This window comes from Platichthys flesus, chromosome 10 (assembly GCF_949316205.1).
Source record: "Platichthys flesus chromosome 10, fPlaFle2.1, whole genome shotgun sequence".
NCBI classification, from domain to species: Eukaryota; Metazoa; Chordata; class Actinopteri; order Pleuronectiformes; family Pleuronectidae; genus Platichthys; species Platichthys flesus.
In genome coordinates, this window is record NC_084954.1 from 8,018,453 (window position 1) to 8,043,852 (window position 25,400).

General features: G+C 46.3%; 1 protein-coding gene across 1 annotated transcript; it reads left to right on the top strand.

Moving 5' to 3' along the window:
* Nucleotides 1–6,160: 6,160 nt before the first annotated feature.
* Nucleotides 6,161–22,500, top strand: LOC133961428 (SLIT and NTRK-like protein 3). Its single transcript, XM_062396528.1, has 7 exons — nt 6,161–6,245; nt 9,266–9,546; nt 9,721–9,972; nt 10,104–10,219; nt 10,485–11,414; nt 12,629–12,848; nt 19,901–22,500. The coding sequence occupies exons 2-7, from the start codon at nt 9,331–9,333 to the stop codon at nt 21,038–21,040; spliced, it is 2,874 nt and encodes a 957-aa protein (XP_062252512.1). The 5' UTR covers nt 6,161–6,245; nt 9,266–9,330; the 3' UTR covers nt 21,041–22,500.
* Nucleotides 22,501–25,400: the final 2,900 nt, after the last annotated feature.

A 25,400-nucleotide genomic window follows, 5' to 3' on the forward strand; every position in this document is an offset into this window, starting at 1 on the left:
TTGGATCTGGCTGTAATGCTGTTTACCACTGAAGCTCCAAAAGTGTAGACTCAAACACTTCAACCACTCCTCCATCGGTAAAGTGGTCAATAAATCATGAGTCATTTTTGGGTGAATTATCCCTTTAAACTGTCTCCAATGGGTGTTATTCATAAATGTATATCAGCTAATATGCTAATGCTCACTATTTGAGATTAAAAGATGAATATAACAAAGACAATACAGTACATTCTCATCCTCACTGCTGTCATGTGATGTAAAGGATGCAAGATGTGAGCCAAAACCCCAAACTTCATCTCTGCCTATTTTCTTTCACGGGAGCTTGCTGCAACATGGAAAATATATTTATAGTACATATATATCATAGTAATATACATGTTTACTATGATATTTGTAGAGCAGTGTTTTAATTTGACATGATGAATGTGATCTATGAGTATTGCACATGATGCATGTGATAATACTGCAAAGTGGAGTCTTGTCAGACTGAGGACAGGTTGTTCATGATATTGTCTGCTAACCTGAGAGCGTTAAAACGGCCACTTTGTCACAGCCGGTTAATGTCATGCTGAGTCATTTTTCTGATTTTCAATTCTCGGTAAGATTAGAGGTGAATGTGAAGCCCCAATGCGAGCTGTGAGCCACACGACAGCCGCCCGTGCACTGTGGAAATTGCACCCCCCACAAGTTTCCACATGGCAGTAAACTGGGATGATCGGGTTAGGGCCCGCTAGGTGGCAAGCACAGAAACAGAAATTTTACATTTCATTTTTGATGATGGTCCAGGATTAAGATGCTTCTCAGTCTCATGTTAAAGCACCAGCAATGGGTTTAAGCATCGAATTAAGAGGGCTATTAAAAAATGTAGATCAATTAATGAACTCTGTATTTGATATTCAACTCAGACAATATATTATAATACAATATAAAAACAAATTAATTAGTCTTGAAGGCCAGGTGGGCCTGAAGGGCAAGTGCTCGTCATGTAAGAAAGTTCATATTGAAAGTATATTTCAAAGCAAGTACTATTACTGGAGTATAAAAGTGAATTTACATTTACTTTTACTTGATTAAATTTGTGTTTATTTATTTGTACTTTTACATAGTTCCTCCACCACTGCGTGCAGACATGCACTGACAAACATTCACAAAAACGACAACACAATACAGGAGCTGCTCAGTTGCATTGAGCTGAATGTACTAAATACTATATACTGAAATACTTAAGGTCATAATAATAATAAAAATACAATATAAATAGTCCACAGGGCAGTAAGGCATTTAAGGCCATTAGTATTTAAGACAGGAGTAAACACTGAGAATAATGAATGAATAAAGACATTCAAGGTGATTAGATCATGAATTACTGATTTATACTGAATAATATCAACTGAATCAGACCTCTGATCACAGTCAAATGGTCCACAACAAAAATCGTATTATGAATAAGCCACGTTGACATTTGTCTAATGCTCCTCCTCAGCCGCGGCTTTGCAGCGTGTTGGCATTTCACCCCTCCGCTGTGCCAATATGTCCTCCCTCTCACTCACCAACTCTCTTCCCTCTCTATGTGTCTCTTAGTCCGAAGCCAATCTGATTTGCCCCTGGGCTTCTGTCGGCAGAAAGAGGTGATAAACACTGCAACCATGACAACCGGCGAGCCAGACACACACACACACACACACACACACACACACACACACACACACACACACACACACACACACACACACACACACACACACACACACACACACACACACACACACACACACTCACTCACTCACGAGTTTCTGTATCCTAATGGCTTAACTTGGCATCCTCTCCTCCTTTAATTCATCAAGTCCAGCCTTCACCTGAGCTGATATTAATACACTGTGGAAAGACGGAGGCGGGGATGGCTCCACCGCAGTTTTGAACCTTTTCATCCCCGTCTTTTGAGATAAGCGCGTCTATCGGCCCGTAAGATGAAGCTGTATTAACACTAAAACCTCCAGGTTGCTTAAAATAGAGCCCAGATATTAGTCGGTGTGTAAATATTTCCTCAGCCTGATTAAAATTAACAGAAATGTTTGCATATTGATTTTCCAACTTGCTTTAAAGCAGTCAGACCCGAGAGTGAGAGCACTGAGCTGGTAGTACCAAACATAAACTATTGATCACTAATGGAGCCCTTGTGCAAGCACAATGAGTGATATGTTGAGAGTAAAACTTCCAGCACCAGGCGAACTGTACAGCAACCACGGAGCCATTGTTTGGGTGGAACTGCTGCAGGAGCTGTGGCGATACTTAGGATAAGCAGGGAATTATCCACATGGAAACTTGGCCTACGCGTGTCAGAGCGAACCTTTAATGCACACGCACATGTGACCTTCTTGAGGCGCGACATTATGCAAGGCGGCAACTTGAGACATCATAATTTTCCGTCTTTTCCTCTCAATGGCTGTACCCACTTTGAAGCTCAGATCGAGGCACCTCAGGCCTCTCCAGTGTTCCAGTGTAAATTGTCCGCATGAAACCACAATGCCGAGCGCAGCCAGCTGAATCATTGTAGGTATTATGAATTTGTGCTCCACAGTCAGCTTCCTGTAGAGTCATTGGAGACGGCAGCGGCAGCAATGAGAGTCTTTACCTTAAGATTCCAAGGGGGCAAGGTTCCCATAGCAACTGATCTGAATCCTAATTAAAACAGGAGATTTGATTAATTAGTTCAATGATGTGTGTGTGTGTGAGTGCATGTTGCATGGCTCTCTGTATTTGGCATGTGTGTGGGAGGCATGTTCTTGTGAGTCACAGTGTATCTTGTGTGTAGTTATGCTAAATGAGGAGGGGGTGTTTTATGCCTATATGTGTGTGTGTGTGTTTACGAGCCTTCGGGTGTTCGTATGAATCACTGTGTGTGTGTTTCATGTCTCCCGGGAGACTTGTCCTTGCCTGCAGTACCACTGTGTGAATCATAGGTGAGTCGTCTGGAGTTGCCCTCTGCTTTAATCTGGAGTTAATGACAGAACTACCTGCCCTCCCGGCCAACCTCCCCCTACTCCCTCCCTACATCTAACCCCTTTATCTGTTTGCTTCTCACCCATCACCACACATATCAGCCAGCTCTCCAAGTTCCCACTGCTCATTGTCTCTCTCATCTCGGTCTCCCACAACCTGTTTTTCCCTTTTGCTCCTTCTCTCCCTCTATTCCTCCTCCTTCTAACAGTGCACAGAGTACCCTTGCCTGCTTCTCTGATTGCCTCATCCTGCTGAGTAACTAGACTGGGGGCAGTGCAGGCCCCCAAAGAAACCAAAACACAAATTAAGGGACGAGGGCAACAGTATTTGAACACGCTTGGCTTTAAGGAGAGTTCCTGACCTGTGGATTGGCCAGGGAGGTGAGGAAACTACGATCTTACTCTTGTCAGTGTGTCTGCTTGTCCTCGAGTCTTGAGTGTGTGTCCATTCGTGCATGCAAGCCAGTCCCCGTAGATATCTCGGCAACAAAAGGATAATTGGAGAGAGCCGCAAAAATGGGAGGATCACTTCCTGCAATATGAGATGAGAGGAAAACAAAAGCGAGGGAATCAAGGAAAGAATGACATGTAAACCAGTCTGAATTGACAAGAACCCGCAGGAGAATCAAAGTAAGAAAATAAAGAAGGGAGAAACAGAAAGAGGGGCAAAAAGGAAGAAAGAGAGGGGAGCGAAATAGAAGGAATCTAAGTATGACGAAATTCAGATGGGAGAAAGGAAAAGGGTTTGGAAAAGGCAAACGCGGAGGAAGAAGAAAGGAGAAGTGGCTCAAATGAAACAGCATGAATCCCCATCCATTTCAGCACCGGACAGCTCCACAGACAGCACTAGGCCAGTATAAATAGATTCCCTACTTTAGAGGCCCCGTCAACGCTCCGAAAAAGAGCTTTATGTTCTCAGAGCGGCTCCTGCCCCTAGAGAACAGTCACGCAGGTATCTGATGGTGCCTGATAACCATCTTCTCTCAGTTCCTCTCCGTTTGTTTTCTTAATTTAGGGAGCCTCCACGGTTCAATGACAGCACCACGGTGAGGAAAGAAGGTGTTTTTCTCCCAGATTCTCCGTCACGGCCATTCTTGCACTCTCAGTGAGACGATATGGCCTCAGGACTGGGATCACATTACCTCTGCCTTAGATCCGGCATCACCAATCTTAAAACTGGAAATGATACCTCAGCACCAAAACCCATGCATCACTGAGCCTCATTTATACACGTCAGCTGCAGCCTCGCTTGCATACTTAAAAGTGCGGATGCATCTGTAAGCAATCTCCGCAAATGCATGTAATCATATGACCGTGCATGCATGCCCTGCATCTGCCGGCCTGTTTCCACTGCAAGCAAGCATTAAGTAGCCTTGTGGGGAGGCTGTAATACAGCCTAATGCACCTGAGAGCCCTGAAATCTATAACCATCATCTACATCTTCCTGATATTACTGGAACCGTCTCTGTTACTGTTTCTGATAGCAATCTCCAGGGAGAGCTTTCCCCTCCACTGCTGTGGGGAGAGGAAGAGGAGAGCATGTGCGCATGGGAGAGATGCACCTCTCCCGTTTCCTCAAGGTGATTCACCTTAATGCACGCTGAAATCAATGTGAAATTGAACTGAAAATTGAACTTTCAGCTCAGTAATGCGGAAGACATGTTGTTATTAAATCTTTTCCTATAGCCGTGAAACCAGTTGACTGTTATTTGGAACGCCTGTGTGCCTGTGCTTTCAACACTGTGGCACCATGGTGTCCTCAATGGAGGAAGCCCTTGCCATTGGTCCACTGGGGACAACCGGGCCTCACAAGGGGTCTATAGAGCTCTACTGCTTGGTTCCGGAAGAAAAAATATCCCATTCATTTTATGAATAGAGAATATCAGCCAATGGGGATTATGGGTGTTTTTACCTGTTTAACCATCGAAGGTAGACTTACCACAAGCTTCAGGAATGTTGAATGATATTATATGCTCCTGTAGGAGCCACAAGTCCGAATGATTTCAACTGGGTTAAGAGAAAAACAATCAGGTGTAATAGCAAGGTCTTTGAATGGTGGAGCTCGCTGTTACCAGGAAATGCTGATTGGATGGTTCATTACTACAACAAGGTTACATTTAAGGAGCTGTGCTGGAGGTGTCTTCGTTGCTCTCTATCTCCAAGGCATCTGTTGGGCCCCGCAACCTCCTTAATGCACCAGGACAGGTGATCTTCCAGGCCTCCCAGTAATACCCCCCCTCTCACTCATGAAAGTCACCATAGTTTTTTGATGGTGGTGGTTAGGGTAAAGGAGGGGGGGGGGGGATTTGTGCGCGACGAAGCCAGCTGGCACGAGTCGCCATGGTAACGCGCACCGGTTTCACGAAACCCTTCGGCGCTTAAGGGCAAGAAGGAGAGAGATGAATAAGCTAATGAGATTCTAAATTATTGTCGGTAAGGCTGAACAAGTCGGGGCATTTTTTTTATTTTGTTATAGCAGACTGCACACGCGGGCAACGTGAGGAGAAAGTTTATTGTCTGCGCCTCTTGTTGTGTCTTTCTGTGTAATGTGTTTATGATGAGGAACTTAAACAGCCTCCTTTTGGCGAGAGGAGAGGAGGAGGAGGATCCACCCCGAGCGCGCGTAATATGCGCCCCATGTGCACGAACAGGGAGCAGTTGCGCGCCGTCTTTTATTGCGCGATTAATTCCGGCGCCTCCGTGTCTCTCTTTTTTTTCTCCCATCCTCCCCTCCCCTCCCTCCCCTCCCTCTCTTCCTCAATGAATTAGCCGGTTGTGTTGGAGATGAAGAGAGGATTCTCCATCATTACGCACGCTGAAAACTCCGCGCAACATCGCACGCCTGTCCAGCGGTGTGCGCGGTGCCGCAGCTCCCACGGGCTGCGCTGTGGAGAAGCGGTCCTGCATCCTAAAGCCAGCCCCTCTCTCTCTCTCTCTCTCTCTCTCTCTATCTATCTCTCTCTCTCTCTCTCTCTCTCTCTCGCTCTCTCTCTCACTCTCTCATTCTCTCCCTCACTCTCTCTCCCTCTTCTGGTTTTTATCCTCCACCTCATTGCAGTCTCATCACGTCCCCCCTCTTGCTCTGGCACCCCCCTCCCCTCCCTCACCCCCGTCCATCCATCCGCCTCAGCCGCTACAGGAGGAGAGAGAGGGAGAGAGGAGTGCGGCTGAATGTGAACGACATGTCGACAGTCAGCCTCTAAAGTGTTTTCTCGGTCGTTCCTTAATTCTTTGGCGGCGGACAGAGTGAGTATTACCCGCATCCCTGCTCTGCTGAGCGTCGCTGCATGTGTGGATGTGAAGGAGCTGCTGCTGGGGGAGACACAGACAATGGGGAAAGCAATTGGATTGCGTTATACTCTGCCAAGGATTTTCATACATAGCCTGGTAAATGTCTTAATAGCTTCTGTTAATGACTAGACTGCCCTAATTGGTCATGCTTTAATTCTGCTAACTATCACAATTTGTCTGCTGTAATGTTGGAGAGGGGGCTAATTGATTTTCTTGGAGGGCTTTGGGCTATCCAGGCTGATATAGCCCCCCCAATACGTTTGATCAGTGATGCTGCTGCTGCTGCTGCTGCTGCTGCTGCTGCTGGTTGCCTGATAGTGCAGGTCTGTGCTGTGGGAGCAGGCAGGGGCCCATGATGTAAAAGCTTTGGTGAGACTGTGGGTTCGGACGGACAGAGAGGGAGACAGAGAGAGAGAGAGAGGACGGAGAGAGGTAGACACTGGAATTATGTGACATGAATAATACGGCGAAGAATGAAGCAGTGACCGTCATCTGTGGCTCGCTTGCGTCAGTGTGTTGGAGGTCTGGAGGAGAGAGGGAAGAGGAGAAGAAGCAAAACTCAAAAGAGTCGGAGAGAGTCAAGAAAAGACAGGGAGGAGGAGAAGCCACACCTGTGTCAGGCCTGTTCTCAGCTGGAGACCGACAGACAGACAGAGAGACCGATAGATTGGTGAAGGGATAGATTGATAGGTGGATGGATTTGAATTCTGCTGTGCTGTCACTAGTCAACACTCGGCTCCTCTCGGTTCTTGTTAACATAATGATGCACAGCGATGCCGACTGCTGACTAGTCCACTTGGCTGATTGGAAAAAGAGGCTCCACTGTTGACTGTGTTTCTTCTTCTTAAGGAGACATGGCCGTCCTACAAAGCAGATTCTAACAGGAGGGATCCCAGTGGTCTATCTGGAGTCTGTATTGATCTCATCATGTGGGGGGGGGGGGGGGGGGGGGGGCCTTCGGGCTCGGCGATAAACAATGCATTTCTTGGATGAAAATGAGGACCTACTGGGACATCTGAATGGCTTGTGTTTCTCATTGTATTCCAATTTGTCAAACACCATCGAGCGCGTTGGCCTAGATTGTCCTGCATTGCGCGTGTGAAGTGTACCTGCTCCAAACACTCCGATGAACGGGAGAACTCCCCTCGTCATACGTGGAAATAACATGTTGTCCTTCCTCTCACGCTTCTCCAGGATTGTCCAACAACTATTGCAGCATGTACGCTGGTCTTGTTACGAAATCACACACTCATCTACATGTGTCAAGGTACCTGTTCCTGCACTTGGCAGGCAATGAAGGCATACTTTTTGGATATGGTTTGACCTTTCTGCTCACACACTCACACACTCGCAGGCAACTTGGCTCCAGCGCTGCTTCTCTGCGAGGCAGGCGTACATTGTGTGCAGGGCGAGAGGAGGGCTTTTGATGTAATCGATATCAGATTTCAGCGGTTTCACTCTGAGCTCTTGTCCTGAGTGGCAGCCCTGACTGACTTCTTAATGCTTATGCAATCCCAGTCCTCTCTCCGCACCTCACCCGTTTCCTCTCCCTTTGTACCACACTCTCTGCCCATTACTCTTCCTTTATCTGTCTGTGTCTCCTTTGCTCCTTTCCTTTTCGCTTCCCGTTCCCACTTCTCCTCCTCCTCCTCCTCCTCCTCCTCTCGTTTCCACCTCTGCCTTCATCTCTCCCCGTCATAATCATCTCTGTGATTGCTCTTCCTCTCCCGGGCGGTGATGTTTTCACTGCTGCCTCCTTGTCTAACTCGCTGATGCCAGATTATTGCTGTATGATTACAGCTACCATACCATCATGATCATTATTGCATTTCGCGTGGCAGTGTTCAACAGTGTATGAGCAGGTCGAGATGCTTTATCCAATTTAGATCTCATTAAGACTTGAGAGGAAACTTCCCCCATGCAAGACTCTATCAAGAATCTAAGCTGTTTTCCTTTTTCTTTTTTTTTTTGTTTGTTTCCTGGACGACAGCAGCTCAGTTCCCGTTCTGTTATTATTATTATTATTATTATTGCTCTGCCACTCTCATGAACATCTTCATCATCTTCGTCAGCACAGCCACTGTCAGTTCACGCTCCTGCTCATCACCGAGCTGCCTCCACATCAGACCTTCTTTGAAAACGTTGAAGAGTTTTGATTTGCGGCGACGCTTTCACTCCACTGTCATTATCACGGTAATGATTATGACAGGACTCGATGGCTGCTGATAACCCAACGTATTCTTGCTGATTTATAATACCCGGTTATTTTGTGCCTCATCCGTCTGTTGTCTGATTGCCATTCATCTTATTAAATGGAGCAGTTCATTAGACAGGAGCATTATGAATCTGATTTGAATTTACCCATATTCATATTGCATACATTAAAACAACACGTGCGTGACATTTCAGCTTCGCCGAGCATTTGAGAATACAGATGAATATATTCATCAGAGCCCCCCCTCCACCACCACCACCACCACCACCTCCCTCCACTCGTCCAAAAAAGCCACTTTGAAAATGATAAAATGTGATTCACAGGTGAACTAGCCCACATGTTTTGCCTTTGTTATGCATTTTCAATGTCAGTATTTGAATATCTAATTCAAGAGCAACATTTTAGCAGCTGAGAGTTTGTTGTTTTTGCATCAGCATTTCTTGCTCTTGTGATGCCTGTAAACCCGAAGCCTTGTTTCCACGTGATAAATACATGTTATATATGTTTCCCATGGTTCAGCTCATATTGCTGCATACACAGTGGCCTCCGGACGGCCTTATACATCATTATTTCAATGGAACGTAATTCTTTCCCTGAGGCACTCCCGTCCGTGTGATTTAACTTTTATTTTTCTGACTGCTTCAGTATGCTTGTGATGTATCATCAAATCTGATTCATCCTGATCTGACTTTTTGCTGCTGCCTTCCGAGCTGCTTGCCCTCTTTTAACCATATGTGTGCATTTGTGTGTGTGTGTGCAGTGCGGTGAAGGGCCGATGTCGGCCTGTAGCCCCAGGCTGCTGAGCTGAGAAGGAGAAGCAGGAGGATGCAGTGGGTCACTCTGGTAGTGGCCCTGGGGTGTGTGTGTCTGTCCTGGGCGTCGCACACCCCCACCCCTACCCCCACCTCCACACACACCCCTCTGGTGGACAACTCCGAGGAGGAGGTGGACGAGCCGTGCTTCGAGCCGTGCACGTGCGAGGTCAAAGAAGGCGTGCTGCACGTGCACTGTGACGGGCGGAGCTTCACTAATGTCACCCAGGTATCAATCACTCTCCTTCCCTTTCGCCCTCACGTTGAACTGCGCTGCACTTTATTGCATTTACATGATTAAAATACTCTCCGGGTCTAATATCCGTTCTCTAATGCGGCTTATGGGTGTTTTTAACTGTTGAATGAATACGATAACTAATCAGACCTCTAATTAATCGCTCAGGTGTCGCAGTCGTGGGTCCGCCCTTTCAAACTCAACCTCCAGAGGAACTCGCTAAGGCGTCTCTATAGCAACGGGTTCCAGCACCTTGGCAACGCGGTGTCGATAAACCTCGGGAACAACGCGCTCCAGGACATCCGAGTGGGAGCTTTCAACGGGCTGGCCAAGCTGAGACGCCTGTACCTCCACGAGAACAAGCTGGAGGTCTTCAAAAACGACACCTTCGCTGGTCTAGAGGCTCTGGAATACCTCCAGGTGGGTTTGAGATCCTAATCCCCCGGAAAGTTGCACACGATTATAACAGGCGGCTGTGACAGGAGCCCGACAGTGGGTTCGCAGGGGCAGGAATTATGTGTGCGTCACATCTTTGTCTTTCCCACCTCCAGGCCGACTACAACGTGATCAAACGAATCGACAGCGGCGCTCTGAGGTTCCTCTACAAGCTCCGGGTCCTCATCCTCAATGACAACCTGATCCCCGTCTTGCCTGCTCATCTGCTCAGGTGACATCCCCATTATTTTACTGCAGAGCTTTTGAATTACGCCGCGACTGATCTGTGTAAGGTATCACTGTCAGACACAATTAGATAGTCTGTGCTGATGCTGAATTAGTGTTCCTGTTGCACATTATTTCTTACTATAAAAGACGGATTAATCATCAGATAAGCAGATTTCTCGGCAAAGGAACGGGTGAGCCAATGTTTTCTCTTTCTATCACATTGTGCTTTCATCTAACCCACATTACTACCCCCCCTCCTGCTGCACCAGATCTGTGTCTCTGACTCATCTGGACCTGCGGGGAAACCGTCTGAAGAGCTTGGCATATGCTGGGACCCTGGAGTATGTTGGTCGCTCCCTGATGGAGCTACAGCTGGAGGAGAATCCTTGGAACTGTGGCTGTGAGGCCGTTCAGCTTCAGCAGTGGCTGGGTCAGATCCCCTACACGGCGGTTGTTGGGGACGTTACATGCGAGTATCCCTTCCACCTTCACGGAAAGGACCTGAGGGAAATTCCCCGCAAGGCGCTGTGTGCCGACCTGCCGGACAAAGAGCTACAATCAGAGGGGGGTGTTTCCACGGCAGGGTCGCACCCCCGTCATTTGCCCCCTATCTCTAAACCCAACGCCCACCCAGGGCGAGTCCGGCCCACTAAACCCTCCTCTATGGTGCACGGCTCCCGCCAAAACACTCACACCTCCTCCACGTCCTCGTCCTCCTCCTCAGCAGAGCGCAAAGACAGAGAGAGGCACCTGAGGCCGACGAAAAGGCCCCGACCCTCCAGAACACCTCCCACTCCCCGCAGTCTGATGCCCAACCAGAATCCCCCCGTGGCCGGCTACCAAACACGACCCCCCATCCCAATCATCTGTCCCCTGGGCTGCACTTGCAACCTGCACATCTCAGATCTCGGCTTGACTGTCAACTGCAAGGAGAACGGCTTCCTCAACGTGTCCCAGCTCACACCTCGGCCCCTCAACGGCCGCAAGCTCTACCTGAGTGGAAATCTAATTCAGAGGATCTACCGCACAGACTTCTGGAATTTCTCCAGTCTCGACCTGCTTCACCTGGGGAACAACCGCATCTCTTACCTGCAGGAGGGGGCCTTCTCCAGCCTGACAAGCCTGAGGAGCCTCTACCTGAATGGCAACAACCTGGAGAGGCTCAGTCCCCACGTGTTCCTGGGGCTGCAGAATCTTAGGTAGGATTTTAGATTTTTGGGCTTTTGGATCACTCACACCACTTCAAGCACTTTGCCTTCGCTGCACTTCAAACACACTCATTGACTGAAACCACATGTCAGCAAAGGTATTTAGACATTTGTTTATAAGTATGTGGGAATTAATTTCTCAGTAATGGTGACACAGCGGAGAGCAGAACATTTTGATTACCATTATGCTGGTGTTTGATTGAAATGAAAGGTGCCCATTCTCTGCCGGGATTGTCGTTTGTTAGTCACACCGCCTGATTCCGCCGAAGTGAGGTGTCAGCCTGGTTTGAGTGACAACGTGAAAATTAATGTGTTTTTGTATTTGCATACAGAGGTGTTGATAAGGCAGTGAGACGTCTGGGTGATGCCAGGAATTAGCATTTATGAGAAGGGCTTATTATTTACAAAAAAACACGGAGGAAACATGCATATGTATCATTGTCAGATGAACATGATGAAAATAATTCCTCTGCAAATAATGTACACAGTTAGTATCTACAGTGAGCTATTGTATTTTTTCGGTGAATTAACGTAAACGGTCACGCTTTCTTATTTATAGAATAAAAAGGTTTGTGCCATACTATCTTCATATTCAGCACATCTTCTACTCTTTAGTTTTCCGCTCTTTATTTGAAGATCAGAAAATTTGGAGCCCCGTTAATTTGACTATTAATCAATAATAAAGATCCTCACAGGACGTCCAACATTTTTTCCTCTTAACCTCTCGTTAGCCTTGTCAGTGACTCTAGGGCGGGCGAGCCTCTGCGGATTTCTATTATTGAAAAACACTTTAAAAATGCAAAGGACTTTAAATTTAACATGCTGATTAGGCATGTCAAGGCAAGTGTAAGTAGTCATCAGTGTTAAATTACACAATATCATTTGATACTGATCGTCTAATCAGCTGTGAACAGGGAAGGTTGCAGATTAAATCAAATCTCTGTTATGACTTGATGTAATTACCGTGCTGCGGTGCAGGAGAGGTAAATAACCTGCACAATATTTCAAAATAAAACGACTCAAAAGGAATTCACCCTGTGCTCTAATCAAAATAATAATGTTTTAGGTACCAAGCTGAGACAAAGACAGACGGCCGTATTGACTTGTTGTGATCTAATCCACTGGTTTATTTATTTATCCTCTTTTCACCGTACTCCATCACCAGTGTCTCGCAATCTCTAACTCTGGCCTCTGCTTTATTTTAGGTACCTTTATTTTGAGTACAATGAGATCCGCGAGGTTGATCCCGGGACACTTGACTCCATGCCGTCCCTCCAGCTGTTGTTCCTCAACGCCAACCTGCTGCGGAGCCTCCCCCTTGGCGTGTTCTCAGGAGTTAATCTCGCTCGTCTGAATCTGAGAAACAATCACCTTCTGCTGCTTCCTATGGAGGGCGTGCTGGAGCACCTCACCGGGCTGGTACAGGTTGGTGCAAAACTTAAACTGTATTTACTCAATGACTAAGGAAATGTTAGCATGTAATATGTCAATGAGTCAGAACAACTGTATTCGGCCAGTTCAGTAGAAATATTATTTGTGTGTGTGTGTGTATGTGGAGAGTTGTGTATTTGTATCTCAACCTGCGTTTGCGTAATCCGATTTCTAAATGTGCACTGAGATTCTGTAAATGTGTAGAATCCTTGTGTGTTTACAAACCTATAACAAATACACCTTATGCCTAAAAGAAATTCAGCAGTACAGTGTGTCTGTGCTTGTGTGTGCGTGTGCACGTGTGTGTTTTGGAGAGTTGTTTAACTGTATCTTAGTCTGTGTAATCAGACGTATGGATTCTGAATACACATTTACAAGTTGCTGTACGCGTACATATTTGCAGATTCTTTTAAACATTAAGAAATCTGATTAGGCTCACTTGGATTGGTTAACAGTTACACACACACACAAATAACATTTTCTTAGTAATTTGATGAGCAACAATGGCAGAGTGAACATTTTAGATTATTGAATTGGAATACCCCCATTGACTTACTAAATTAATACAAAAATAATAGTAATTATTTCAATTATCATTGCTGAGACTAGATATCTTCACAGCTTGATGAAATCAACAAAACGAGCTGAAATCTTGGCAAAAGACAAACCTGCATTTAAAACTTCTGGCAGCCCCTGATCTCCTGGTCTCGGGCACAGCTGCAGTTTCCTCCATCATCTGCGTCGCCTGTTGTTTGGAGAGCTCCTCTGTGGCATGTGGGACGCTGCTTGTGCCTCAGGTATTCTAATTGGAAAATTGCAATTGTCTCGATTTGCATAAGTGGTCTTAATAAATCACCGGCTAAAGCGGGGGAAAGCTGAACCCCTCAAGTTTTTCCGTGCATGCTTAGACTGCACAGTCTGTATTAAATTCACTTTTTGTGTTTGGCCTCACCTCACACATTTAACTGCAGCATTATGAGGCTGGTTGCTGTGCACAATGCCACTGATAACGGCCGAACCCGAGATATTACATTTATTTTCATCCTGCCTCCTCTCACTTCAGCACATTTAGTGTACCAGGCTTTTCTTAGACAGCCCGGGTAGAATGAGGAAAGGTGGGGGTGTGGATTAGCCCCAACGTCATTGTGAATTTCCGCTTTTTTTCTTGGCTCCGTGAAAAATTCCTGATCCTTGCTGGTGTGGGTTTCTAAATATTCGCTCGAGGGGAGATCGACGGTGGTTTACGGAGCCGGAGGAACCACGAGGAGATGGATAATGGTTGTGTGCTGTTCTACGCCTCTGATGTCTATGAGCATTACAGCATTCACCAAATGGAGGAGCACCGTGGGCCATATTCATAAAGCCCAGCAGTACCACCATTGTAGTGCTCAGAATCTGCGGCACCGTGATTGAATTCGTTCATTTACCTGGGCTGTTAGTACACTGACAAAGTCACATTAGCGCTGCCCATGGACGGCAGAGAAATAATGTGACACTGATATCACCTGTTGACTTACTGCTGGCCTGTGTGAAGCTCGGTAAGTGGGATTTCTGGGCGCTGGCGTATGTTTTTGGAGCCAGTGTGTGCACAGTAGAAATCAAAGGGTAACACAGATGGAGGCCGGGTGAAGCTCGCAGATGATGTAAAAAAAAAAAAAAGTCCATTTTGATAATCACAAAGCAGCAGCATGTATGGCTTAGAGTCACTGTCACAATCAAGGACGGGATTATACAGTCACACCCACTTACGTACATACACTGGTATTTTTTTTTGGGGGGGGGGGGGGGGGGGGATCCCTCCTTGATGTCTCCTTTATTTTGAAAAAATAAGAGAAAATTATGATTTGTATGCTATAATTCCTAATAACAACCGGAAATATGCAATAGAATTAAGTTGTGTGAATCGGCATCTGAGTGGAGGCCATAAATATGTGCAGTGCAGGGGTGCACGTCTTTCTCGGTCCATAAAAACGTACAGTTTGGCAGCACCTGCTTCTTATTACGCTGAATAAATTTGCCCGCAGGAACATTTCACCTTGAGGGATGTCGGATAGAAAACAATGCACACTGGGTCAGGATGGATGGAAATAATACATTACACACCAGGGTCTGGTTCGACAGGAAACCATGCATTGAATGTCAAATATTCATGATTGATTAGCAATTTTTACTCGACTCTATTACTACTACCTCAACTACTAAGACTGGTACTACTACATTAACCAGTGTGCACTGCAGTTCGATCTTCTATTAAACAACGCATATTATGGGCGGTGACCGAGGTGAATTAACATCGCAAGTGACTTATCGACTGTTTTTCGCTCAGCCAATATGCTATAATCAGAATCAGAAAGTATTTGTTACCAAGTAGGTTTACACCTACAAGGAATTTGCTCTGGTTGTTGGTGCATACAGTGAACATAGAAACATAAAAACACAATAAATACAACACACATAAGAAAAGCAATAAAAAGAAACATTATATATTTACTCACTATTTACTTCTTATTTACACACTTTTTCTAATATTTATACAAATTAACATTTATTTAGACATAAACATATCTAAATAAAAATATATAAAAGATAAAAGATATAAAAAGTGAAGTAAAAAGTGGAATGCAAAACAGTGAACAGTGTCAGATTGCAATATACAATGTAATGCAGTATAATATAATATAATATAATGTGTTAATTTAACACATCCTTGAGGTGTGGGGGCAGAATAAAAGTCTGAGTCAGGTGGGGGTCCCTGGCCTTGTTGATAAGGCCAACTGCAGCCAGCATGAAGCTGGTCTTGTGGCGGGCGGTTTTGGTCCGGATGGGAAGAGTTTGTGACCCAGTTGGGAATGATAATAATAATAATAACTTTCTTTACGTTACAAAGTGCTTCACAAAATGGCGGAAAATATGTTGAGATCGAGACCTTAAAATAAATAGAAACAACCCATCCGTTCCCAGTTAAAAGCTTAATGAAATCAAGACAGGGAAAGCCACAAAAACAATCATAATGTGTAACTGTTGTTGCAGTTGGCTTGGCTACTGCACTATTATTAAACATGTACCTCTGTAATTCAGTGTCACGAAACACCATAATTACTCTTTACTTCCTAATGATAGGGAGGGTTAAAGATTGTGAAGAGGTGTGGTGCAGGTGCAGATTGGTCGACTACCCAGTTGCTAGAACGATCAGATGGTTTTGACCATTAACACGGGGCCACGTGAACTGCGTTAACATTGATTCAGTCCGAAAACTCAGCTGAGAGTCGGGGAATAGACTTGATTATAACCGCTAACATCTTACCTGATCAAATCAGATTCAATATATTACTTTGCTCAGGCCGTTGTATTCAGCTGGCTGTTTCACATGCTACGTAGAAAAAAACAGTTTTTAACACGATACAGTATACACTAGTGGATGTGTTTATGCAGTGGAAACTCTTGAGATCCTTTTGCAATATAAACTAATATTTCACCTGATATTTTCACTGCACAGCAAACACAAGAACCCCACAGGTGTTTTAAACATAAATATAGTATCTCAATAAAAGCCTCTAAAAGTACTAAGCTTTCTGACTGTTCTGCCCGTCCTCTGGGAAACACACACATTTCCTTTTTTTAGGACAGGAAATAGACCTTCGTACGATCGACTGTCTGTCTCGGTCTTTCAGATTTACCACTAAATTCCAATGAAGCCATTTTAACAGGCTGTACAGATTATTTTCCTCTGCAAAATGAAAGGCAGGATTTTCCTACCACTCAGAGGGGGGAGTAATTGTGTGTTAATAACCACTTCCATTCGGTTCACTGTAGGGGTGGATGATATGGCGTGACATAATTAGAATTAGATTTATTATTGCAGTGTTATTTCAGCATGTTAATGTTTACGCAAGTACTCCTATTTGCACTGTTGAAAGTTAATTGCATTATTACCCAACTAGGTCAAAAGTTTACATTGAAGTTTTTACAGGGGCAATATTTTACAAAAATATTAGTTAGTAGCATTGATTCAATAATGAATCGTGAAGAAACAATTTGGGTATGAGGACGTCTTAAGATTAAGTTTCCTTTATTGTCTCCGCGGGAGACATTTACATCAAACCAGACATTGAGTAAAAACATTAAATACAATAAATTAAAGCTGAACATTTGCCTGAGATAAACGACTAAGCAGTTTAGTTACAGAACATTCGCACTGTTAATTAATTTGCCAGATTTCACTTGTACAGACATAAGCTGCTTTCACACGCGCACTGAACTCCAGAGATTCTCCGCACCTTCTCCAGAGGAGGTGCACGTTGGAACGCACACGCCCCAGCGAGAGCCAGAGTCTGTAAACTGTGTAAAAAGACGACACATGTCTACATACTACATGTACACACGCCATGTTTACCGCATACATTTCAAACCAAAAATCCATATATCCAATGCAGCGGAATTTGAAGTCAATGTTTGTTTTTCCCCTCAGAATAAAAGATCAAGGGAGTTTTTTCCTCCACTCTCATAATGTTGCAGTGATGTTCAGCGATCACACAGAGGCAGAGTTGCCAATTCCTGCTCTAACGATGACCTCACTGGACCAGGAGCTCTTGCTCTCTGCTCTTTGCTATTACCACCGCTCTCTCTCTGCCCACATGAAACACAGGCCTGTGGATTGAACAAGTTCATGCCCCTTCTCGAAGGGGTTGCTTGAGTTGCTCCGGGATTTATGATAACTCACTATCTGAGGTAGAAGTTGACGATGCATGCAAAGGGAGGGGGGGGGGGGACATTTCTGAACATGAATAAATTTCCATTGACACACCTCTTTGGCCTTGTGTGTATAACATGATACGTTTACTGTGGCCATGAAATAAGTTTTCCAATATACAAAGTTTGGCACGTACTGCGTGGGGCTTCTTCAATATGCACTCTTTTCATTTTCGCTCTGTGCACTATACAAAAGACTATGAAACGCATGCATCAGTATGGAGAAGGCTTGGCAAGCTGACGCTCAGGGGCGGCGCGTCACCAGAGGCTACAGCAGAATCCCTGCAGCACAACTTCCAAAAATCCTTCTTATAACGACTCTGTTCCTGTGAGTTAACCGGAACAATTGTAATGACTGACAGGATGTTGCCGTTTTGGCAGCAGTTTTTAAGTCACATGGCTCACGGAGAACATCCTTACTCTCTCCCTTAATGGGATTTACTTTATGGCTCCCCAGTAAGTGTTGGACTGTTATTGTTTGATCTGTGATCGCTTGTCATAAGGATAAAAACCCACAAGAGAAAATTAACTCTTCTTTGGGTAAATGTGGCAGTTTCCAATTAAAAAAACAACAATGTTATTTCTTTATAAGTCAGACTAAATTCATATCTGGCGACGGAAATTCCGTGTAAAGTGTAATTGAATGAATTTCCTCAAATATGCAGCATCAAACGAGTGAATGCTGCACTCAGATCTGTATCGTGCTGGAATGTGGAAGGAATTTACTAAAAGCTGCATAATAAAATCTATATAATGGGGTCATGCTCTTGCGTTTCCGCTGCGTCTAGCACCTGTCGGGCTGGCGCCTATAATTTGCGCTTCACAACACCGCGCTGATTGACAAGTTGACGGCAAATCACACGTCGGGGTGACCAGGCGTATGAATTGTAAACCGAGTTGGACATGTAAGACAGATGCATACAAAAGAGAAAAGAGGATAAAGCCCCTGCATCTGCGTGAAAACAAAACAATACAAGGGAATGAAGTGTTTATTTAAAATGTCACCTGGTTTATTAATGTTCACTCATGCCACATTATGGCCCAGATGTCACAATAATACAGAAACCTGCAACGCTGCACTTCTCAGAGAACCTTTAACACAGTGGAGTCAAAACTGCAGCTGAGTTGTTGTTTCCACTCCTGTTATTTCATTATGGAAGCCACACGAAAAAAAAAAAAAAAAAAACCACACTGGGCCAACTTCAATAAAGTGAAGGAGCATCCTGTTGTTCCGTGTGAGGCATGGGGAGGCGTTCGCACCACGGCTCCCGCAACAGCAGTGCTGAATCATCTCGTGGAGCATCCATCTATTCCTGCAAGCCAGGGAGACAGCCTAACCAAATTAGCATGACAGCATTCGTGCAGGCTCGTTGGAAGTGTGACAAAGAGAATATCGGCTTTCATTGCCAGTGTCATTGCTAAAGATACGGAATGGATCAGTTCTCTAGACAATACGACGTGATGTAAGTGATTCCCTTTGTGCATAATCTGCTTTCGCCCCTTCTTCTTTTTTTTTAACAAGAGCCGCAAAGTGAATATTCAAGTTTGTTTTAGGACACGTGATCAATATGCCTGAGAACGAAATGGATTCATGTGCACACCTATTGCATTACGGCACGGGGGAGCGTTGCATCACATCCCGTCTATTGTTAAAAAACAAAGAGTGCTCTCTCATGCTCGTCGCTCAAAACCCTGCCGGTGAGTTTTGTGAATAACCACTTATGTAAACTCTGAGTGGTCGTTATTGTAAACTGAAATAATCCTGTAACCTGCTGAAGTGAAGGTGTGAACAGCTTTTAACAGGAGCACTTGTGGGTGGGACGAGTTGAATTGGTCACGGCTCAGGTTGCTGTGTGTCACGGAAAATATCTGACGCTCGTGCGCAGCCATTCAGTAAATGTTGGCACTTGGATGTGCTGATGGCCCTATACTGACATTATCATTAATTACATTAACAGAAATCATTTAAAGGCACTCGGGCACCGTTGAGAGCTGCACTCTGTTACGCAAATGCTGGAAAACTCATTTTCCACATATTGTTGCTGGTGAGAGAAAAGGATAGCGGAGGGATGATCGTTTCTCTTGTTGTCATCTTATTAGAGTGCGAGCTACTGGCCTATTCTTCAACGCTGCAGACATTAAAAGTTACTTAAACACATCAACAGCATTTCAGAAATAATTATCTACTTTTGTTTACATTGCACAAAGTGATTCATGGATTTGCATTGCACGGCAGACCAGTAATTAGTGTTCTGTTACACGATGACAATGCGCTGTGGTGTTGTGTGTTTCTCCAGGTGGACCTGCAGCAGAACCCGTGGGAGTGTAACTGTGAAGCGGCTCCACTCAAGCGGTGGCTGGAGGGGCTCAGCGCGGTTGTGGTGGTGGGAGAGGTGGTCTGCCATTCCCCGGAAAAGACCAAAGGCGTGGACCTGCGCTCCCTCTCCATGGAGCTGCTCTGCCCTGAGCTGGAGCCCCAGGAGGAGCAGCAGCAGGAGGAGCACACAGCCACCTCCACAGCTGCAGACAGCGGCGCATCGGTTGGCTACCCCGGCTCAGGCCTGGGCCCCCTGATCCCTCCTGGGAAGGATTCAATCCCTCTCTCGGTGTTGGTGCTCAGCCTGCTGGTGTTGTTTGTCTCGGCGTTCTTCGCGGCAGCGGCACTAATCGCCTACGCCCTAAGGAGGAGGGACAAGCTGCCGTTCCGTCGCCAGGGAGAGGTGGATTTGGCCGGCATCCAGATGGAGTGTGGCATCTTCACTGAGCAGACGCACCACCATCACCACCACCACCACCACGGCCTCCCGGAGACGCCGCCCTTACCTCCACCGGAACACAATCACGTCTACGACACAATCTTGCCCCCTGAGGCCGCATCGGAAGGTCCCGACCCCGCCGCGGCTTCGCACATGTGTAGCAACCCCATCTACAAAGAGGAACAGGACGCCGCGGTGAAACAGCGAACACGGCAGCAACAGACATTTGCAGCCTCCAAAGAGAGCGAGGGAGGATACTGCTCTGCGGCAGACAAGGAGAGGAACTGGACTCTGGAGGTGTCCTCATCCCCCATCAACACCGTGACAGGAGCGATGGGACAGCTCGCCGGCCTTCACGGCAACGGCATCCTGTGCCCCACGGTGATAGACAGCCAAGGCCCCACCCCTAAAGTCGAACTGGTGGACTGCCTCTTCAGACTCCCCGCCCCAGAGTTCAGAGAGCTGCCAGACAGGTACGCGAGGCCGCCGCCCCGCTACCCCCACCCCCAAGACTCTAAGCAGGACACCAGACCCGACCAGGTGCTCGTGGTCACCACCCTCAGCTCCGCGTCGGGCGGCGGCAACAGCAGCCAGAGCGAGCAGGGTGCGGGGGAGCACAGAGCCAGACTGAGGACCACACCGGACTACATGGAGGTGCTGGACCGCTCGTACCAGTTCTAACACTCCTCCCCTCTCTCCCCCTCCTCCTACTCTTCCTGCTACCCCTTTCCTCTCGTCTCCTCCTCATCCCCCTCTCGGGTGATGAATCATCCAGTAACAATGACTTCTGTACAGAGGCTGGCATGACTTTGAGAGGCGCCTGTGGGGGAGCAGGACTACACTACACACCATGTTTATTCCTGGATAACGAGCTGAGGTCAGTTTTTCTATTCCCCCCCCCCACTACCGAAGTATAGGATTGGCAAGGATTTGCTGATCCCAGATCTCAGCCTGGAGGCAAAACCTCCGCTGCAGCTACTCCAGTATTTTTTTTTTCCTCCATTACACCTCACGATCGCAAAAAGAAACCAAGGCTCTGTTTTCTCCACTCGGTGCCACGCTGAGCAGGAGACGGCGCGGTGGTGGGCGTTTATGTTCATATTATCACTCTCTGAAGACCTGCGTGGAGGTGAAAACACACCGGGGCTGTGCAACATCAAACACAGAGTCGCAAACTGGGACAGTCGGAAAGGTGCGGAGCGAGCCGGGGCGGACACTTGTGATGGAGACACGAAGCGAGAGGGAGAGAAATGACTGAAAAACAGCCAAGTGCCTTAGCAATGAACAGCCAGCAGTGTGGTCAATGCTTATTTTTCTATGAATACAGATCTATTTATCTAAACAAAGAGGTTTGACTACCAACGGATGGGACGCTGATGGACGACTGAGACTAAAAACCGATCGAAGGCAGCCGAATAATTGCATTCCCTGGATGAGCCAAAAATAATAATATACCCAGTCAATATGGGAGTTGTTTGTATGCAGTTCGGTTCATTTCCATCTCATCCAGTTAACTTAAGTTGCTTATACAGTGGAAAGTCTTCGGGGCTCGATTCCAGAGGGACTTATCAGTGAATGGTTGGTTGCTGTGCGATATCACCAGGGGGGAAAAAAGAGGCGTCTGGTTTTATGGAAGAGAGGATAGAGAAATGATAATTATTTTTCGAATGCAAGACAAAACAAAAGGAAGGCTGTCACACAAAAAGACACTGTGGCGATGGATGCATTTTTTGATTTCTTAATCAGCTAGACTCAATGGGGCCACGAGGACCTCGACACCATGCTTTCTTTCATCGGAGAAGAGCATCGATGTTATTGTATTGATTTTTAAACATTTCTCAGAGGAAAATTGAACGGCAGAAAAAGGACAAAAAAAACAAACAGGACACGACGGCTTTTTTTTTTTTTTTTTGTCAAAAAAAAGAAAAAAGACAGACACTTCTATACCCTTATCGATTATCTTTTACGGAGGTACCTTTTTATGCTTTCATCTCCTACCAATAGTAGAGGCAGTTGTGAATATATTTATTCTAAGTTTTTGCGTGTTGAAGCTCTCCTGTAAGGGATCATGTTATATTAATGTATAGGATGATTCTGCATCTGGTTCAGCCTTCTTACCGCCGACCCACGAAATACAATAAAGGGTGCTACGTAAAAACCTTGCGATGGCAACTGCTATGTGACACACACACACAGACACACACACACACACACACACACACACAAATGCCCTGACCCCCATAAATTCACACTCACTCTCTCCGTCTCTGTTGCTTTAATGGTGCATGAAAGAAACAGCTCGAGGTATGCTAAGCCTGTAAGCTTGTCCACGCAGCGTGTTGGAGAGATCAGATGAGAGTTGAGCAAAGCTGAGTGCCTGCAGGGTTCTTCACACACTAAAGGGTGGAGGGAGAAGCTAATAGTGTGAAATCTACCACATTAATGGTATAAAATCGATACAGGCTATCTGTGGGATAAGGACATGTAAGTCCGGCGGCCCCGGGGACCAAGGTCGCGAATTGCTCCATCTCTTACCAGCTCTGTTTCTCTCTTAATGATTTTATCCCTTTCCCCTAACTCCACCACTTTCATTTCTCCATCTGACTTGTCCTCTCTCTCCTTCTCCTCTTTATTCCTGTCCAGCCCTCTCACCTCTCTCTTTTGTTCTTTCTCCTCGCCCTCCTCCCTTTCCCTCTCGTTGCCCCGGCTGTCAGCTCAGCCTCACAGGATGGACACAGAGATGCTGTTCTATATGCTGCTCGACACACAGGTAGCTCACAGCGGAGTGTGTCCACGTACGTGTGTGTGTGTGTGTGTGTGTGTGTGTGTGCTTTTGCTTTGTTTCTGCTCGACTCTTGCCATCCTTCGGTGATGAGTGCAGTTCTTCAGACGCCTCCTCACTCTCAGTGTTCAGAACTCTGTTGCACAGATAATCCCCCGGTGGGTGAGTTTGTGCGTACACGCAGGACTGTGTGAGTGTGTGCGTGTGCATTGGGAAGGGGTGTGCCTTTGTTTGTAGGAGGTGTGTGTGTGTTCAGGGAAGTGTGCGAAGCAGCGGGTTGTTTGTGCAGCTCGTTGAGTGTCTGTTTGTTGTGCGTGACGGAGGGAGCGAGTGCGACGCCAGAGCCTCGGTCCGGCCGTAATCCTCTAAGCTGTGTAGTTCACTCATGCCACATCAGCCCCATTGTGTCTACGGACAAAGAAGCCTAGTTAAAACTAAATGCCAGTTAAAGCAACAAACAACTAATTATAGCATCATTTTCTGCATCCTATACTCTCTCTCTCTCTACATCTCACTTTTAATGCTCAATTCTCCCGTGAGCGCTGAGGGCCTGATTCCTTGCCTTCTGAGAATCACCTTCTGCTCTGGACTCATTCCAGCTGCGTGTACATGTGTGTGTTTCGGTATTTTGCACTTGTGTCTCCCCGTTTGCACGCGTCCGCATCTATATGTGTGTTTGACTATCTGACAGCTTTGCCACGGTTCATGTGTTTGGGTCCTGTCAGAGCTGTCCTGTCACTGTGTGAAAAAAAATCATTCATTTCCCAGAGTCGAGGATGAAAGAGTCTTTAGACTTCAAACGCCTGTGGGCCTCTGTGGCTTAGATTGCCTCTCGCTCTTCCTCCACCGCTGTGTCATTTATTCCTGAAAAAAAAAAGAAAAGAAAGGGGGGAAAACACAGAGCTGCTGTGGCATCGGTTAAGTAGAGATGGCAGAGACATGGCGAGGAGCTGGACAATTAGCCTGATTAAAACACTGTCATTTTGCATAATAGATTTAGCCTGAGCTGCAATATAGGCAGATCTTCTTCGAGCAAGCGTGTGTGTGTGTGTAAGCGTGTGGGTGTAAGTGTGTGTGTGTGTGTGTCTGTGTGTGTGTGCGAAGGCATGAAACCATATTCTTCTCTGCATAAACATGCAGGGTATTAAAAATGCACAGTTGGCCACGGTTTGATGTCAGTGAAAAGAGATCTATTTAAAAGTCATGGTGCATCGCTGCAGAAGCTTTGGTGTTTGGGCATGACAAATAGTTGTGGTTGAGCCGGTCATCGCTCGCAGACACACTCGCATAAACATTTACATCATTGTACCCGTGCTGCAGATGTGTGCACACTTTCCCCCACGCGCAAATACGAAATGCACGGGCAAACAAAGTCCATTTTTAAGTATGTACACAAGCTGTACATACAAGCGCACATGGAAACACACAGGAGTCTGCTGCGGCGCCGTGATGTTGTTTGGTTGCTCTGCATTGCAGTGATCGGCTCCACTCTTCTGCTCTGCTCTCACCCACAGACAATCACTGGTTCTCGATGGGCAACATCGGCGAGGGAAATACCTACGGATAGGGGAGGGAGGGAGGGGAGGAGGGAAAAAAGGGGGAGAGGGAGACGCGGGGGGGAGGGGGTGAGGGGGGATGCTAGGAGGAAGAAGGAGATGATGATGCTGAGGAGAAGGTAGGGAGGCAAAGAGGGACTAAAGAGGACAGAGGGAGATTTGAGGGAGGATGGGAGGGGATGAAAAGAAGAGGAGAAAGATCAGCGAGCGGGTGTTTCCAGGCTCGGGGCTACGGGAGGACTTGTTAATTTGTTAAAGTGGAGGGATACAGTCGGCAGTGAGACGGAAAGATTCACAGTAGATGTGTGAAACAGACACAGACACTGAATTTGCCATTTGTGTCTGCTCCCCGGCACACGACGCCACCCACCTGATCTCGGCATTAGACTCGCGGCTCAATTACGTGTCGACCGAACAGCAACGGTCAGAAGAGGACGATTTCCCACGTCTCCCATTGTAGCTCCACAATGCTTGTTTACAGTGTTGTGAGGCAAAATGGTGGATTACGCGGCACGTTGGTTAGGTGTTATTATGGTAAGCTGATATGTGTCTGTTGCCGTGTCATTCCGCCGCCTCAGTAAGCCGGTGAGGAGACACTAAGATGGCAGGGAACGGGCCCGGTTGACGTTGAAAACATCACATGACGGTTGAGTTCTCAAAGTGCGCTGTGAGTCTTTGTGCACATTTGAGTGAGTTTTGAGGG